Consider the following 17,581-nt stretch of genomic DNA (forward strand, 5'->3'; position numbering starts at 1 on the left):
TTCGTCGACGAGCCTCTGCTATCCCCTCATCGACAAACATAAGCCCTCATCAACGAGACTGCTGTGCTGCCCTCTTCATATTTTTTCTTCTTCCTTCTTTGCTTATAAAAACAAAAGTATAAGAGTCACAAATAACAATCTCCACCTTGGCAATTATACGCTCCTTAGGAGAGTCCCGAAAAACATGATCAGTTCCACCTTGAACTTGAAAACATTAGGTTTGGGCTTGCCTCCTTTCAATCACTTAGACACATGAAACAAGTCCAAGCAATGCTTGAAATTTTCTGAAGTAACTGATTTAGTCAGAATATCTACTGCATTATCAGATGTAAGAACTTTCTTTAACACAAGTTCACTCGAAGAGATCAATTCCCGAACCCTGTGAAATCTCACATCAATATACTTGGTTCTAACATGATATACCTGATTCTTCGCCAAATAAATGGTACTCTGACTATCACAATGCAACACCACATCATCTTGCTGTATTCCCAGCTCTCTGACTAAACCAGTAAGTCATAAGACTTCCTTTGCAGTTTCGGCAATTACCATATATATTCCGCCTCAATCGTAGACAATGTAACCAGAGACTGTACCATGGATTTCCAACATACTGATCCTCCTACAAGGGTAAATACATATCCCGTTGTAGACCTTCTGTCATCCATATCTCCAGCATAATCTGCATCAACAAATCCCATAACTGAAAGACAATCCTATTGCTTATCGAACATGATGTCATATCCTAATATACCCTGCAAGTATCTGAATATCCATTTAACAGCTTCCCAATGCTGTCTTCCTAGATTAGAGAGAAACTTGCTCACCACGCTTACCGCATGCGCCAAATCTGGTCTTCTACATACCATGTCATACATTAAACTTCCCACAGCACTAGCATAGGGGAACTTTGTCATGTCCCGAATTTTCTCATTCGAATTTGGGCAATCTACAATAGACAACTTAAAATGATTCACTAAAGGTGTACTTACTAGTCTTGCATTAGCCATGCTAAACTTCTCCAACACTTTCTGCACATAACCGCCCTGAGATAATCATAATCTCCCTGCAGTCCTGTCACGGCAAATCTTCATCCAAAGTATTTTCTTAACTGAATCAATATTTTTCATGTCAAAATTCCTTATGCAACAGATCCTTTAACTGATTCACCTCAGTTAAATTCTTTGCGGCTATTAACATGTCATCGACGTACAATAACAAGAAAATAAGAAAATCATCCTCAAGTTTATTCACATAAACGCAGCAATCATACTCACACCGTTTGTAGCCAATTTTGATCATATACGAATCAAACCGTTTATACCATTGCCTTGGAAATTGTTTCAGCCCATAGAGAGATTTCTTCAGCCTACAAAAAAAATTTTATGTTCCTGGTTCAATAAATCCCTCCAACTGTACCATGTAGATTTATTCCTCCAAGTCACCGTGAAGAAACACCGTCTTCACATCCATTTGTTCCAAATGAAGATTGTAATAAGCTACCAACCCCAACACAACTCTGATATAAGTATGTCGGACCACTGGAAAAAAGATCTCATCATAATTTATCCTCTTCTGTTGTGAGTATCCTTTTGCCACCAACCGTGCCTTGAATTTCTCTCCTTCTTTTTTCTGAAATTGTCACCTTCTTCCTATACATCCATTTGCAACCTATCGGTCTCTTCCCATCTAGAAGCTCTACCAAGTCCCAAGTTTGATTCTTATGCAAAGATTTCATCTCCTCAATCATCGCTCCCATCCACCTATTTTTCTCCTGGTCGTGCACTGCCTCTTGAAAGGTAGTTGGATCATTGCAACAAGTAATAAAAGCATAAGATACACTCATTAAAACCATACCTTGATGGAGGCCTAATAATGCGTCCGGATCTCCATATAGGAATATTGTCGACTTGCTAGTTTCCCGATCTAGAGCTCCTTGCAACCATGGGATCATGATCATTTTCGTTGCTCTGAGCTTCCAACTCCACTTGCACAACATGTTCATCACTGCCCCAGCTTTCTGGCTCCTGTTTTTTATCATCAAACTCTTGAGTACGCTTCACTATAGCCTTCTCATCAAATACTACATCTCTACTGATCACCATCTTATTTGCCACTGGGTCCCACAGTTTATACCCCTTCACACCCTTTGGATACCCCAGGAAAATGCAATGACGAGACTTCGGGTCAAACTTAGACCTTTCCTCACTAGACACATGGACATAGGTTGGACACCTGAATACCTTCAATCCGGAGTAGTCTACTGCATTGCCCATCCAAACCTCTTTCGCCACTTTACCCACTAGTGATGCCCTTGGTGATCGGTTTACCAGAAAACAAGTCATACTAACTGCCTCGGCCTAGAAATTCTTCGGTAACCCTGCATTCAATTTGAGACACCGAACCCTATCAGCAAAAGTCCGGTTCATCCATTCTGTTACACCATTTTGTTGAGGTGTTCGACAAAGTGTAAAATGTCTCTTGATGTCCTGCTCCGCACAAAACTCCATAAACTTAGAATCAGCGTACTCAGTCCCATTATCCGACCTTAAGTATTTGATTCTCCTCCCTATCAGGTTTTCCACTTCAGCCTTCCAAATCTTAAACTTGTAAAACATACTAGATTTGTGACACATGAAGTAAACCCAAACATTTTGTGAGTAATCATCAATGAAACTCACGTAATACACATGTCCATCCTTTGATGCAACTTTAATTGGGCCCCAAAAATCTGAATGTACATAGTCAAGAATTCCTTTCGTCTTGTGAGTAGATGAACTGAATTTTACGCTGTTCTGTTTTCTAAAAACATAAAATCTACAAAATTCCAATTTGCATGATTTTAAACCTTTCAACAATTTTATTTTGTGTAGTTCTTTCATGTCATGTTCTCTCATATGCCCAAGATGCATATGCCACAAGACGATCTCATCTAATTCAGCATTCACAGTTGCAACTCCACCTACAACGGTAGTTCCTAGGAACGTGTAAATATTCTCATCCAGTTTATGTCATTTCATTATAGTCAGATTACCTTTTCGTATCGTTAAGACTCCACCTTTGGACTTATAATAAAGTCATTACAATCCAAAGTACCAAGAGATATCAGACTCTTTCTCAACTCAGGTATATGTCTTACATTACACAATGTTCTTACAGCACCATCAAACATCTTTATATTTACATTTCCTATGTCAACGATCTTGCAAGAAACATCATTACCCATAAGAACTAATCCAGAATTTACTAACCTGTAAGTATTGAACCACTCCTTGTTTAGAGTTATGTGATAAAAACATACCGAGTCAAGTATCCAAGAATCCGTTAGATTATCCGACTCCGCTGAAACTAATAGAACATCACCATCCGTTGAATCATCTTCTTGAACAACATTCATAGACTTTGAAATCTCCCCATGCTTATTAGCATTTCCCTTCTTTCAATTTGGATACTCCGGTTTCACATGTCCCTTTTTACCGCATTTATAACACCGGATTTCTTTCTTCTTCTTGAATTAATTTCGAAATTTCTGATTAGACTCATTCTTAAACTTTCCTTTGTCTCGCTCATTGCTACCCTTTATCACAAGTCCTTCTCCTTCATCACAAATCTTCCATCTTTGATGAAAATTCAATAAGACACTTGTTACCTCTTCTAAATCAAGAGTTTCTTTTCCACACGTGAAAGTGATCACAAGGTTTTCATAGGTATGAGTTGAGGGCAAGGAATTTAACAACATCAAAGTCTTATCATTCTCATCAAATTTCACATCAACTCTCATAAGATCACTTATGATTTGATTAAACGCATTGATGTGTTGATTTAAACTAGATCCTTCTACCATCTTAAACTTATATAAACACTACTTAAGAAAAAAATTATTATTGAGAGATTTAGACATGTACTGACTTTCTAACTTTCGACAGATAGCTGTTGAAAAATCCTCCTCCATCACCCGATAGAGAACTTCGTCGACCAAACACAAGCGTATTGTAGACGCTGCCTTTGCTTTCAAATCTACCCAAGTTATCTCATCCATTCCTTCTGATTGAGTATTTAACAGAGCCTTAGTCATTCTTTATTGCACAAGAATGCCCTTCACTCTCCTTTGCCATAAACCAAAATTTTCGATTCCATCAAATTTAACGATGTCAAACCTTCCAGAAGATGATCCCGATGCCATAACAACTTCACTTTGATACCAATTTGTTGTGATAATGGATCGGATAATGAAGATGCACAACAGAAATTAAACAAGTAAATAAAAATATACAACCAGAACAGCACAAAAATTTACGTAGTTAAGCAAAACTTACATCCACGGAAGCAATGACATACAAATTTTTACTAAGAAAATCAAGATGTATACAATACACTTCTCAAATGATCATTCTCTCTCTCATATATGCCCATAATAACATATATAAAAGTTTCTTAGAGATTTCTCCCTATTTGCCCAACCATAACATTCAAAATTTAAAAATTCTGAAAAATTGCTCGCAGCCCAGGTGCCTCTCGTCGACGAATACAGGGCTTCATCGATGAGACCAAGAAGACCCTTCGTCGACGAGAACAGACTTTCGTCGACGAGTCCAAAAAAGTTTGAAATTTCTTGCTCTCAGTAATTACTCATCGACGAACTTTAGAGCCTTCATCGACGAACCTCTGTTGTCCTTTCGTCGATGAACATAGGCCCTCGTCGACCATGCTGCTATGCTGCCCTCTTCATATTTTTCCTTCTTCTTTCTTTGCTTATAAAAACAAAAGTATAAGAGCCACAAATATTTCTTTGCTTATAAAAACAAAAGTATAAGATCCACAAATAAAAAACTACACAGCGTACTCTTTATTATAATAATTTGCTTCCACATGATTTACAAATAAAATTATTCTGTAGATCTACAAATATCTCACACCTCCCCACATTTATGATTACAAATGGTGAAAGAATATCTTTCTCTTATTTCTTTGTAAAAATCCCTCTCTTATGTTCTCACCTCTCTTTATCTACATCCAGAGTAATCTACTCTGTTGTCTTCAAATTCCTGCCCTAGAACAATTAAAATTACAGAAAAGATATTCAACCAACTCTATTTCATATTTTCTTTGATCAAACTTCGAGAGAAATTCTTGTTTTAATTGGCTTTAGCTTCAAACCCATGCTCTCTGGTGAAAGAAGTTCCGGGGAGATACACGAGGGACTCAAAGGGCTTCTTGGGCTAACACTTGTCTGGGATGGTCTGGAAAAGCCATATCCCATTAGGAAGTATTCCAAGGGTATCAACATGGCATGGGGCTGCTCCTCAGTCACCAACGACCCGCACGCCTGCACCTATGATTGAGAAGCATGTGCCCCACACATTTCAGTAAGCATAGTTCAAACCAATTCAACAATCCATGCATTGGTGCAGGCAGGTTCATTATCACTAGAACTTTCAAGTATATAGAAAAGTATGCAACAATAGATACCTCAACTAAGGCACAGTGTCTCCTATTTAGTTTAGAAGCCATGCAGAGAGCCTCAGAGTGGAAAGGGGAATTCTCCCCAACAAATAATAGTGAACGACATTGCAGTTTCTTCAATCCTTCAGTTATGTCCGGTCTCCTGCCAAACGACCAAATCAAAAGAAATAGGAGTGCATAAGCAGTGTCAACACAGATTTTAAGACTATCAGCAGCAGAGCATGACAATTTCTGATAGGAGGCATAATTTATTCCCACTCAACATTGCCACATTGTTTTAGTGGAATGGGAAAAAAGAGAGAACAATCATGGAAGCAGCTTTTACCCATTAATTGCTTCAACAAACTGCAAAACATTTGAACTCCGTCTCTCATCAAGCAACTGATAAAAGAATATAATATACATTAGGAAAATCAGAATAGTGGGTATCCTTTGAAATCCTACTGTCATTCTGGCTGATTATTGCAAAGCATTATTGTGTTATTGCAAGTAATAGGGTGTGCAAAAAAAGATTGGAGAACTAACTCTTCTGCAAGCTTGAACTATTTCTGACTCTGTTACTTGGGCATTGCCACGGACTTCCTGCCATATCATTTGAATCCAATTGGTCAACCTGGCCTAATTTTGGAAATAAAAATTAGGAATATTGTGCACACAAGATTACCTTGCTGAAGTATCGCATAAGCAGTAATTCCTTCACTATGCCACACATGCCATGGAAGTAGAGTAAATTTGAAACCACCTGCATATGATAACAGTCTTATGTAAGAATTGTCTTCAACCATTAAACAAGCTATGTAAAGGTTCAGAAAAGAAACCTTATTATACAACCATTCTGCCCAAGAGGGTGCTTTACATAGAGGTGAAACAAGGATCAACCCAAGAATACGTTGCTTATACTTCATCTGGGATCAGTTGGACAGAACCCGAATAGATGAGCCCTAAATTTCCAGAACAAAAACTAGAAGCAGTTTTGAAACAAATCATGAATGCCATTCCAATGTAGGTAACTTACAGCAAAAAGGGTAAGTATGTAAGCACCAGCTGTTACCCCCATACACATAACGGCATCAAGTCTGCAGAAAAAATTACGAAAGTAATGCTGGATTGCTTTATATTTACCCAAGAAAATAGAATTATTTTTAAAAAAGAAAATAATCATTAGATTAAAGATAGCAGAACTATGATTATTTTTGTGTTGTACATCTATTTTTACATCTTCAGAAAATAAGTCACTGGCTAATTGAAAATACAAATAAACAATTTTGAAAGGACAGATAATAATAGTGAGCATACCCAAAAAAATCTAGAACCTCAGCAATCTGATCTGCTAGGTCATCAACAGAAAGCACAGAGCTGGGCCTAATTGCAGCAGCTCCCAACTGCAACAGCTCTTGAAGAATGTCCCAGATGAGGAACAAAATAAATGAAAATATCAAAAAGTAGGAAAAAGGACTAACACATGCACAAAACACAAGAAAACAAGCATAACCCAAATCTGCAGGAAGTCACCAAGCCACAGACCTCATGCCCAGGATGACTGATATGATAAATACAGAAATTATGGAGAAGCAAAGCTGATGCTTCTGGGAAAAAAAATAACCCTTGAAAGCATGACATATCTGCACAATGGCACACAGGCAATTAAGTTAGATTATCCTAGTATGATATTAAAAAATATGAAACATCTGAATGCCACTCCAGTGCCACATATGTAGTATAAGACACCTATAAACTTCTCTTTACAATAATGAATAATAATTTTAATTTCCCTCCAAAGCATAGTGGACCGATATATTTTGATAAGAATGTTTATGGAAAGATCCTGGTCTATAATGCAAAAAATTTACACTAGTTTAGCTCCTCACTTATAATTTTGGAAATATATAAATTTTTAAAAATTAATTAGTCCGACCACAATTTTCCAAAATTTGGGTACCATAGGGGCCATTTTTCCCATACAGATTTTAAAACAAAGAATATTAAGACGTCCAAATTCTGAAACAACTTCTTCTGGATTGTTAATTCCATTACCAAAAAGTAAACGGTACAACAACATTAGATGGAAAGTTGGAAACTCAAAAATGTCAAAAAAATAAAAATAAAATAAAATAAAATAAAATAAAAAAATGACAAAAATACAATAATAAAAATTTTGAATTTACTAACAGCTTAGAGCTAAATCAGGGTAAGTAACAAGGGCTGGCTTGTCCGGGTCCCCAAACACTGCAACATACACAGATCCAAAAACCGTTTCCACGAGGTGCTCCTATAAATAGATCGTAGAAGACAAGAATAAACAAGTGTTTAGAAACAAAAATTGGGAGAATCAATACAAATATTTTTGCAGAAACTAATCTAACAATATATTTACATTCAACAAAACGGCACCCGTAAAGCCAGTTTAACAGTTTTTTGTGTCATTTCTCATATAAAACAGATCAGGCCTACAGGTAAGTATATTCAGTAACCCAATTAAGATTCCCATACTACAGCTGTCCCTCTTCAACCAACCTACTTTTACAGTTAAGATTATAATCTTCCTTCAAAAAAAAAAAAAGTGTAAGCTTTTTCCCAGCATTTCTTAAGGGACTGACTATAAATTGATCTATGAACTAATCGAAGTTTAATTCAAGAGGCTCCATTCAGAAGATGTAAAAAGGAAAAAGTGTAGTAAATACGTACTATGCTTTTGCATAGACTGAGAAATAGGAAAGCAGTAAAGATAGAAATTAAGGATCTATTAATTGAGAAAATAAGCTATATCAGAGCCAAATGAAAATGGATGCCTGTCTCAAATCCCATGATAAAATATAATAACAACAACCATGCAGAGAACCAATGAGACAACCAATAATGTCCCATTTGAACATACTTTACCAATTTTATTTTTAACTGTAAGAAAAAAATAATAAACAATTGAAATGCTGATGAAGATGCATCCAATGCATGCTGCCGCGCTTGTTTTTGAGGAAGAAACATAATATTTTTAACAGCCAAAAAATACAGAAATCAAGCAAAAGAAACTTTTGAAGACAAGAAATATAATCACCAAATGTAGTAACAAGCTAGACCTCAAAAAATTTAAAGGCCCTATGCAATCACCCCTAAAAATTTACAAAAACTACCACACATAAAGCAGCATTAATTGAATTTACAAATAAGAAAAATAACGGCCAAACAAATCAAAAACTCATTACAAGATAGAAATGCATAAATCAATAAACAACTAGGACGACATTCAAATAGAATGAAGCTAATAACTTCACATTGAAATTCAACCAAAAAAAAAGCGCATTAATACATAAATAATTGTGACCACCGCGTACTTGTTAAATAAATCAAAATGCAAGCAATATGTTTGCATTATTATGACATGTTACCTACCGAATATAGAATAAACAAGTAAAACCTTCATTATTTCTTCAATTGCTTAAAAAAAAAAACATATTACAACAAACGAAAATTACATTTTACTTTCTTTTGGCTTATCTGAACTAGCTCCTCACCTCCAGGGTCAACAAAATACTCACTGTTTTCCCTACATTCCCAAGCACAAAGTAAAGTCTTCAATCGACACTTCCATAATTTTCAAACACCAACACCGAAACCGAAAATTTCTTTTCTATTCCTACACTTTCTCGGCACCCAAGCGGAGCATATATTTCGCTGCTTTACCAATCTAAACTTCCAAAATCTCCAAGAGAGGCGCAAAAACGATTTAGAAAACAGAACTCGAAGTCAAACCAAAACCAAAAGCCAGAAGTTTCCGAAAACTTGTTCAAGAACAGAAAACACAAAACAACATCACGAATAGCAAATGCAGGTTGCTATGTGGTTAGAAGAATCTCACCTGACCGCCTAGAGAAATTGTCTCCATATCTAGGGAGACGGAATCTCTAGAATCTCCCATTGCCCCCGCCCTCTCCCTAGCTCTCTCTCTCTCTCTCTCTCTTACTGTGAATTTGCCAATTTGGAGATACTTTGGGATTTGGCTCGCGTAGCTTATATAAATCTCTGTCCCTTGGCTTTAAACTTAACCAAGGCACCGACGCTCCTACGCGTAGGCTCCCGAAGGGTCCGTACTAACCGGGGTAGAGCCTGAGACCATGGTTAAGTTCGAGCCGACAGAAATGTGAAATTACCAGAATATCTCTGGACATTGACTGGCTTTGTTTTCGTTTTTATTTATTCTATTTTGTTTTATTTGTAAGTAAAGAATTAAAATGCTATGCTGAATTTGTATGATCCTCTCTCACTTAGAGAGAGAGATAGAATTGTATTTGTATTTATAGGTAAACAATATTTAGTTACACGAAAATTCAAAATACAAAATTCAAACTTTCAAAATAAAAAATATAAAAATGAAACAAACATAGCCAATGAAAAGTTTGTTTGAGGTGTGAGATTCGGTTGCTGCAGGCTCGTTGAATATGGACTTGTTGTGACTGACTTTGAATTTAAACATTCGTTATTACTCCCCTGCAAGCTGAATGGGGCAGAAGTAACATTTAGCTTGTCCCGAAGAAATTGAAAACGTGCAAAGGGCAGAGGCTTAGTAAGAGCATCAGCAATCTGATCACGGCTTGAGAGGAACCGAACATCCAAGAGTTTCTGTTGCACTTTTTCATGTACAAAGTGATAGTCAATCTCCACATGTTTCATCCGAGCATAAAACATAGGATTAGCATAAACGTAAATGGCACCCACATTATCACACCACAAAGTCAGAGGAAAGGACAAAGAAATGTCGAGTTCACAGAGCAAAGACATGACCCACGAGGATTCAGCAATGGCATTAGCAATTGATTTGTATTTAGCCTCAGTGGACAAACGTGCAACTGTAGGTTGCTTCTTAGAAGACCAAGAAATAAGGTTAGAGCCAAAGTACACACAGTATGCCCCAGTAGACTTACGATCATCAGTGCAACCCGCCCAATCAGCATCCGAGAAAACAAATAAGCAACATGAGGAATCCCGACTGAAGAAGAGACCATAAGCAATGGTGCTTTTGAGGTAGTGAAGAATTCACTTAATAGTTGACCAATTATTAACCGTAGGATGATGCATGACACACCTTATTGACAGCAAATGAGATATCACAACGGGTTAAAGACAAATATTGTCAGGCCCCAATAAGTATAACGTGAAGTCAGAGAAGATCGTGCTATCAAGATTTGAGAGTTTAGCTGTGGATGACATAGGAGAAGAAATAGGCTTAGCTTCAGCCATTTTAGTCCTCTGAAGGAAATTATAGATGTATCAACGTTGACATAAGAAAAAGCCAGAAGTGGATCGGGTAGCTTCAACGCCCAAAAAATAATTGAGAAGACCCAAATCCTTAAGAGCAAATTCCTGATTGAGGGAAGTAATAAAGTCTGCAATGAAGGCCGCATGAGATCTTGTAACAATAATATCATCGACATATACTAAAACAAACATCTAAACCCTATGATGATTATAAATAAAAAGGGAGGTATCGGATTTTGAGATAGTAAAACTATAATGTACAAGATAGTCATGAAGTCGAGCATACCATGTAATAACCCAAGGAATTTTTCAGCATCTCGTCGACGAACACAAGGGTTTCGTCGACGAGGGTTCTTGAATATATCGTCGACGAAGGCACATCTCGTCGACGAGAGGATACCAAGAGGGGGCTTCGGAATATCTGAAATTCATCGACGAGAAGAGAAGGTTCATCGACGAACTTTCTATAGGATTCATCGACGAATCTGGCTTTATAAATAGTGCAAACTCGGATTTTTGATATAATTTTCAATGCAATTACCCTCTCTCTCTCTTCTCTCTCTCTCTCCCTCTCTCTCTCACTCTCTCCCCTCTCCTCTCTCTACCCTCCCTCAGATACTCCCTAACCGTCTCTTCTCGATTCTCCTCGCTCTCTAACTTACTCCTCCCCTTCTTCTCTCTTCATTTCGGTCGGCCCGTTTTTCTCGCGGATCGAAATCTGAGGCCACCACGACGCTCCTGGTGAAGTTCTCTGCAAGATTGCTGGAATTGATTGTTGGTGGAAGTGGTTTGGAATTCATCCCAAATTCAGGATAAGGTGTTTTATTCGGAATATACTTTCCCTACAGTTAAGAAATGTTGTATGCAGGAAAATACTGATGTTTTGTTCTGGGGGATGTCGTTTTTAGGGTGTTGAGTGGATAATTTTGCGGGTGTAGGGCCAGAGTACGAAAGGGGATTTTTAGAAACTAGGTAAGGGAAATATTCACTGCTTGATGATTTTACAATATAGCAGAGCATTTTATTAATACTCGTTTATTCTGTCTTTTAAAGATAAGAGTTTCAACGCTTGTGTGGCCCTAATTAGAATATTTTCTTTGATATAGTACTTATATAGCTTTTTAATTACAGGCATATCATACTAGACATATACATATAAAGATTGATGTATAATCACAGTCATATTTCAAAACAGTTTATATAGATGTTATCCAGTCAGTATACATAACAGAAGTTTATATTCCGATTTAGTAGAATTTCAGTTATTCAGAATGATTACGTTACAATTTTAATACATATAATTTATACAGTATGTTACGTATGTCATGTTTTCCTAAATGCCATAACCTCAAGTATACAGCATATTATACAGACAGAGTATACAGACAATAATAGCAAAATTATACAGTCTAGGCATCAATTTCTATTTTTCATATTACAATATTCAGGTAGAATTTAGTGTTATTGTTATTTGAAACCTATGAAACCTTACCAATTAGTATCCTAGTATAATTCGTATCAGATCTATCCCTGTGAACGATTACAACAAATAATAATCATAATACAGAGCACGGTAACGATTGCTAATACATAGATTGCACCACATATCTCGAAATAGTGTGTGGGTACCGTCAACTGTTGCTCGCGAGGAGTGCAACTCCCCAGTTCGCTGGGTGAGGGGTCCCATTTGACGAGGTTAGCATCTAGTCCCCTAGCCGAGGGTGATGCAGTTGGTCGTTCTACGTAGTGTAGGTATATGACTTACCTGAAGGGCCGACCAGGTTAAGTCCCCCTATATGCCTCACAACCCTGTCATGAGGGGTCAAATTCAGGACATATAAGAGTTCCGGGAAAACACAGTTATGTATACATATACATTTTTACCAATATTTGATAAAGTATAGTATGATATTAACACGTATGAAAAAGTAGAAACTCAGAACATACAGTTTTATGTTTAAACTGCGCAAAGTAAGCATATGCTTTACAGATTTATATCATTTTATTACAGCTCGATGTTTTAATAAATAATATGTACTTATAAATTATTCGTCACACATAGCAATAGCATATTTCCACTTACTTGCGTCGTCTCACAGCCCTAGTAATTCTATATTTTTTCAAGTGAGCCAGTTATGCGAAGCATTCAAAGGCCGGGATACGAGATTTCGTGGTACCCTAGTGTCAGGGTAGTTGGACAGGGTTTTGTATTTTGGGGTAGATTTGCTAGAAAGAGATGTATTCTATCGCAGAGTTTAGAATCAGATTCCTGGTAATTGTTTGTATATTGGTTGTATGACTTTGTTTTCTACTACTGCGTAAGGTATGAATCATTGTATCCAGGAATACCCCAGTGCCTTTGGAGGCCTTAGATTTCATAGTAGGGGTATCAAGAGTAGTCATATGTATTTATAAAAAAATGAATGAGTTAATTTGAGGTCATTACATTTTTTTGTATCAGAACCTAGTTGTTAGGTTCTGGAGACTCCGAATGCTGTGGGAAACAATACCAAATAATAAACAGGAGTTGGATGTTTGTGGTGGTCTAATACGATTTTCGTGGTGGTTTCTGTGTTTTTCTTGGAGGTGACGATTTCATGGGAAAGTCATAGCAACTATCAACAGTTCGGTGTGGGTTACAGATTGCATCTTGGGATTCAGATTAGATGGGGATTGTTATAAGGATTTGAAGTTTTGTTTAAAGTGGAATAGGTTGGTCTGTATGGGAAATAGTTCTGAACGGGGTCTATATATTTGCAGGATATGGACCCAGGAGGTAGATCGCTCACGCCAGTGGTGATGATGGAGTGCGGGTCCTTTCTGGCGCATGAGGTGGAGATTCAGAAGGCTGTGCTACGTAGTGTGGATCAGCAAGTTATACTGAGATACATGAGGTCTAAAGCATGGAGGTCCCATCTCCATTCAGGATGTCCATAATGAAAAATTTATGAGATTAAGTTTGCAATCTTTTCTGGATCGGGCTGACCCTACAGTGTTGAGATTGGTTGTATGAGGTGATAAGATGCTGAACATATTTACTGCAACACCGATGAGCAAGAGTTCTATACCTACGTAGAACTGGCGGGGGCTGAAGATGGTTGGGTAGCCCCAGATATTGTAAGAGCACATTAGTCCTATTCATCTACTTACCTGGGAGGGGAGCTCGTTCAGAGATCTATTCTTCTCTATATACTATCCGCCTCAGTCAAGAGCTTGAGTCGAAGTTTCTGAGTCTGCCCCAGGGGTCATGACAGTCATCTACGCGGCTAATTTATCGAGCTCTCGCATTCTAACCCCTATATTGTCCTCAGACAAGTGAAAAACGGGCCAGAAGTTTTAGAGGATCTGAGGCGGATAATTTTAGGAAGGTGCATATTAGGATCCAGTTTTGCGGAATTGGTTGACAGGTCGATATAGAAGGGAAGTCTAACTGAAGGGGGAGAATTGAATTATAGATCAAAAGACCGCACCCCTCGTTATTTTTCGGTGGTCCCAGTTGTAGGCCCCTTGAGAGGAGGTGAGATTTGGTGGAGGAGGCCAAGACAAATGGTTGAGTACGTGGATTTCAGGGCAGACCACTTCCTACATTTGTCCTAGATGCGAATGGAGACATCCGGTGATGTCGGATGGGGAGATTTCTTTTATCGCTGCAGGAGCGCGGTCATTATGGCTCGATGTGCTGCAGTGTCGTCGAATTATGTCCTCGGCTCCAGACCCCCTTTTTCGAGGTGGATTATCAAGCCGCCTCGTGAGGTCAGCAGAGAAATACTCTACACATGAGGGTTTTTGTTACGCCGGTAGACATTAGACGCTGAGACGTGATCACCGGCTACTCTTACTGCTTGTTAACTAATAAAATTATTGTTTGTTTGATACAGGTTCACTTATTCCTTCATCTCGGCGTGATAGTGTAAGAATAACCGAGTAGAGACCCAACACCATTATATGTGAATTTCTGTGGACCTACGCCATTGTATCTGTGGTAAAGTTGCAGAAAGTGCCTTTGGAATTTTTTCAGTAGTATTCAGGAGAGAGTGCCGGTAGCGATTTGTGTGTCTGAATATCCGGGTTTGATGGATATCTGGCTGAATTGTCTAGCACCTCAGCACGCCATATAGACAGCACCAGAGGTATTGCTTTTTAGACCCCCCGGTGAACAAGAGTACAAATTTTTGGGTTCACCCGCTACGTGCCACGCACGCGGGTTTCCAGTATTCAGTGAGGAAGGTTGACTACATGGGTGAGAGTTGCCGGTGTGTCACTACATAAAGATTGCCAAAAGAGGAATTAACAAACAGCTGACATACAGTAAGTGAGAGAAGTCCCCAAGTTTGTTTTTCTGGAGGAGTTGTCTGGCTTGCCATCAAACCGAGAAATTGAGTTTATTGTAGATATGTTGTCAGGGTCAGCACCAGTATCTAAAGCACCATATCGTATGGCTCCGATTGAATTGAGAGAATTGAAGGAATAGTTATAGGAATTGCTAGATAAAGGTTTTATCAGGCCCAGTGTGTCGCCCTGGGGAGCGTCAGTTCTGTTTATGAAAAAGAAAGACAGAACCATGAGGTTGTGTATCGATTATAGGGAGATAAATAAACTAACAATCAATAATAAATACCCTCTCCTTAGGATTGATGATTTATTTGATCAACTCCAAGGGGATCCAGGTTTATTCTAAAATTGACCTGTGGTCGGATTACCATCAAATGAAAGTTAGAGCAGAGGATATTTTGAAGATTGCATTTGGAACTAGATATGGGCATTACGAGTTTTTAGTGATGCCATTTGGGTTGACTAATGCACTAGCAGTATTTATGGACTTAATGAATCGGGTGTTCCATCAATATTTAGATCAGTTTGTGGTTGTGTTCATTGATGACATACTAGTCTATTCGAGAAGTTTTGAGGAGCACGAGCATCATGTGAGACTGGTGTTACAGGTATTAAGGGAAATAAAATTAAATACAAAATTAAAGAAGGGTGAGTTTTGGTTAAGGCAGGTTACCTTTCTGGGCCATGTGATCTCTGAAGCAGGAGTATCAGTTGATCCGAGTAAGATAGAGGCTGTAGTGAGTTGGGAAAGGCTGGGAAATATTCAAGAAGTCATAAGTTTTCTAGGATTGGCAGGCTATTACCGACGCTTCGTGGATGGCTTCTCCAAGTTGTCTGGTCTGTTAACACAACTTAAGAGAAAAAATGTCAAGTTTTATTGGACCGACGACTGTGAGCAGAGTTTTCAAGAGTTAAAGCAGCGGTTAGTTTCAGCTCCAACATTGGCTATTCCTTCAGTGGATGATGGATTTGTAATATACAACGATGTGTCCCTGAAGGGACTTGGGTGCATGTTGATGCAGCACGGTAGAGTTATTGCGTATGCTTCTAGACAGCTTGAAGAATATGAAAAGAATTATCTCATGCATGATTTGGAGTTAGCAGCTGTTGTATACGCTCTTAAGATCTGGAGGCATTATTTATATAGTGGGAAGTGTGAGATTTTCATGGATCACAAGAGCCTAAAATATATCTTTACCTAGAAAGAACTAAATATGAGGCAAAGAAGATGGCAAGAACTCATTAAAGATTACGACTGCACCATTAGTTACCACCAAGGGAAAGCGAATGTAGTAGCAGACGCTCTGATCAGGAAAACAGGGGGTCCAACACTGACAGCCATGGAGATTTCGCATTCAATTTTGGTGGATTTGGAGTGGCTCAGCATAGAGTTAATAGAGGAGAGTCCTCAGGCAGTCATTACCAGTCTAGTGGTTCAGCCTACGCTATACGAGAGGATTAAAACAGTTCAGAGTGATGATGCAGAGTTGGTAGAGGTAATGGCTAGGGTACGAGATGATCAGGGTGAGGAATTTAGCATATTAGATGATGGAACCCTGCGGTTCTGTACTAAGCTCTGTGTTCTTGCAGATACCGAGATTAGAAGAACTATATTGGAGGAGGCTCATAGATCCCTATACACAGTCCATCCCGACAGTACTAAAATGTATCGGGATCTACGAGAATATTTTTGGTAGAGTGGAATGAAGAAGGAGATAGTTGAGTTTATACAGCAGTGCTTGACTTGTCAGCAGGTTAAAGCTGAGCACCAGAGACTGGTAGGGCAGTTGCAGCCATTGTATATTTCATAGTGGAAATGGGATCATGTTTCGATGGATTTCGTTACGAGATTACCATTGGCACAACGGGGGTTGAATGCGATTTGGGTGGTTATTGACCGTTTGACGAAGATCGCTCATTTCATTCCGATTAAAGTCGGTTATTCCATAGACAGATTGACAGAAATATATATTCAAAAGATAGTTCGCATCCATGGTGTGCCAATATCCATAGTTTCAAACCGAGATCCTCGGTTTACTTCATGATTTTGGAAAAGTTTTCAAGAAGCTATAGGTACATAGTTAGCTTTCAGCACTACTTTTCACCCCAAGACAGATGGACAAACCGAGAGGACGATCCATACATTAGAAGATATGCTTTGTGTTTGCGTACTAGATTTTGGGGGTAACTAGACTCAGTTTCTACCACTAGTTGAATTTGCTTATAATAACAGCTACCAAACTAGTATTGGCGTGACCCCGTACGAGGTATTATATGGTAGGAGGTGTCGTTCACCTCTTTTCGGGGATGAGGTAGGCGAGAGGCGAGTTTTGGGTCCAGAGATTGTTCATCAGGTGTATGAAAAGGTCCGACTAATTAAAGAAAGAATCAGTGTTGCACAAAGTCGATAGAAAAGCTACGCAGAAACTCGACGTCGAGAATTAGAGTTTGAAGTGGAAGACCGAGTATTCTTGAGGGTGGCTCCTCTGAAAGGAGTTATGAGGTTTGGGAAGAAGGGCAAGTTGAGTCCTAGGTA

The 17,581-nt window shown here is 38.4% G+C and overlaps 1 protein-coding gene across 1 annotated transcript; it reads right to left on the reverse strand.

Annotated features, from left to right (window-relative positions):
* Positions 1–4,823: 4,823 nt before the first annotated feature.
* Positions 4,824–9,473, reverse strand: LOC131150318 (protein NDL1-like). Its single transcript, XM_058100958.1, has 11 exons — positions 9,317–9,473; positions 7,633–7,732; positions 6,988–7,085; positions 6,760–6,845; positions 6,479–6,539; positions 6,282–6,368; positions 6,128–6,205; positions 5,989–6,045; positions 5,789–5,844; positions 5,470–5,605; positions 4,824–5,332 (listed from the first exon to the last, which is right to left on the reverse strand). The coding sequence occupies exons 1-11, from the start codon at positions 9,374–9,376 to the stop codon at positions 5,111–5,113; spliced, it is 1,041 nt and encodes a 346-aa protein (XP_057956941.1). The 5' UTR covers positions 9,377–9,473; the 3' UTR covers positions 4,824–5,110.
* Between the last annotated feature and the right edge of the window lie 8,108 nt (positions 9,474–17,581).

Source organism: Malania oleifera, chromosome 3 (genome assembly GCF_029873635.1).
Source record: "Malania oleifera isolate guangnan ecotype guangnan chromosome 3, ASM2987363v1, whole genome shotgun sequence".
Lineage (NCBI taxonomy): Eukaryota > Viridiplantae > Streptophyta > Magnoliopsida > Santalales > Ximeniaceae > Malania > Malania oleifera.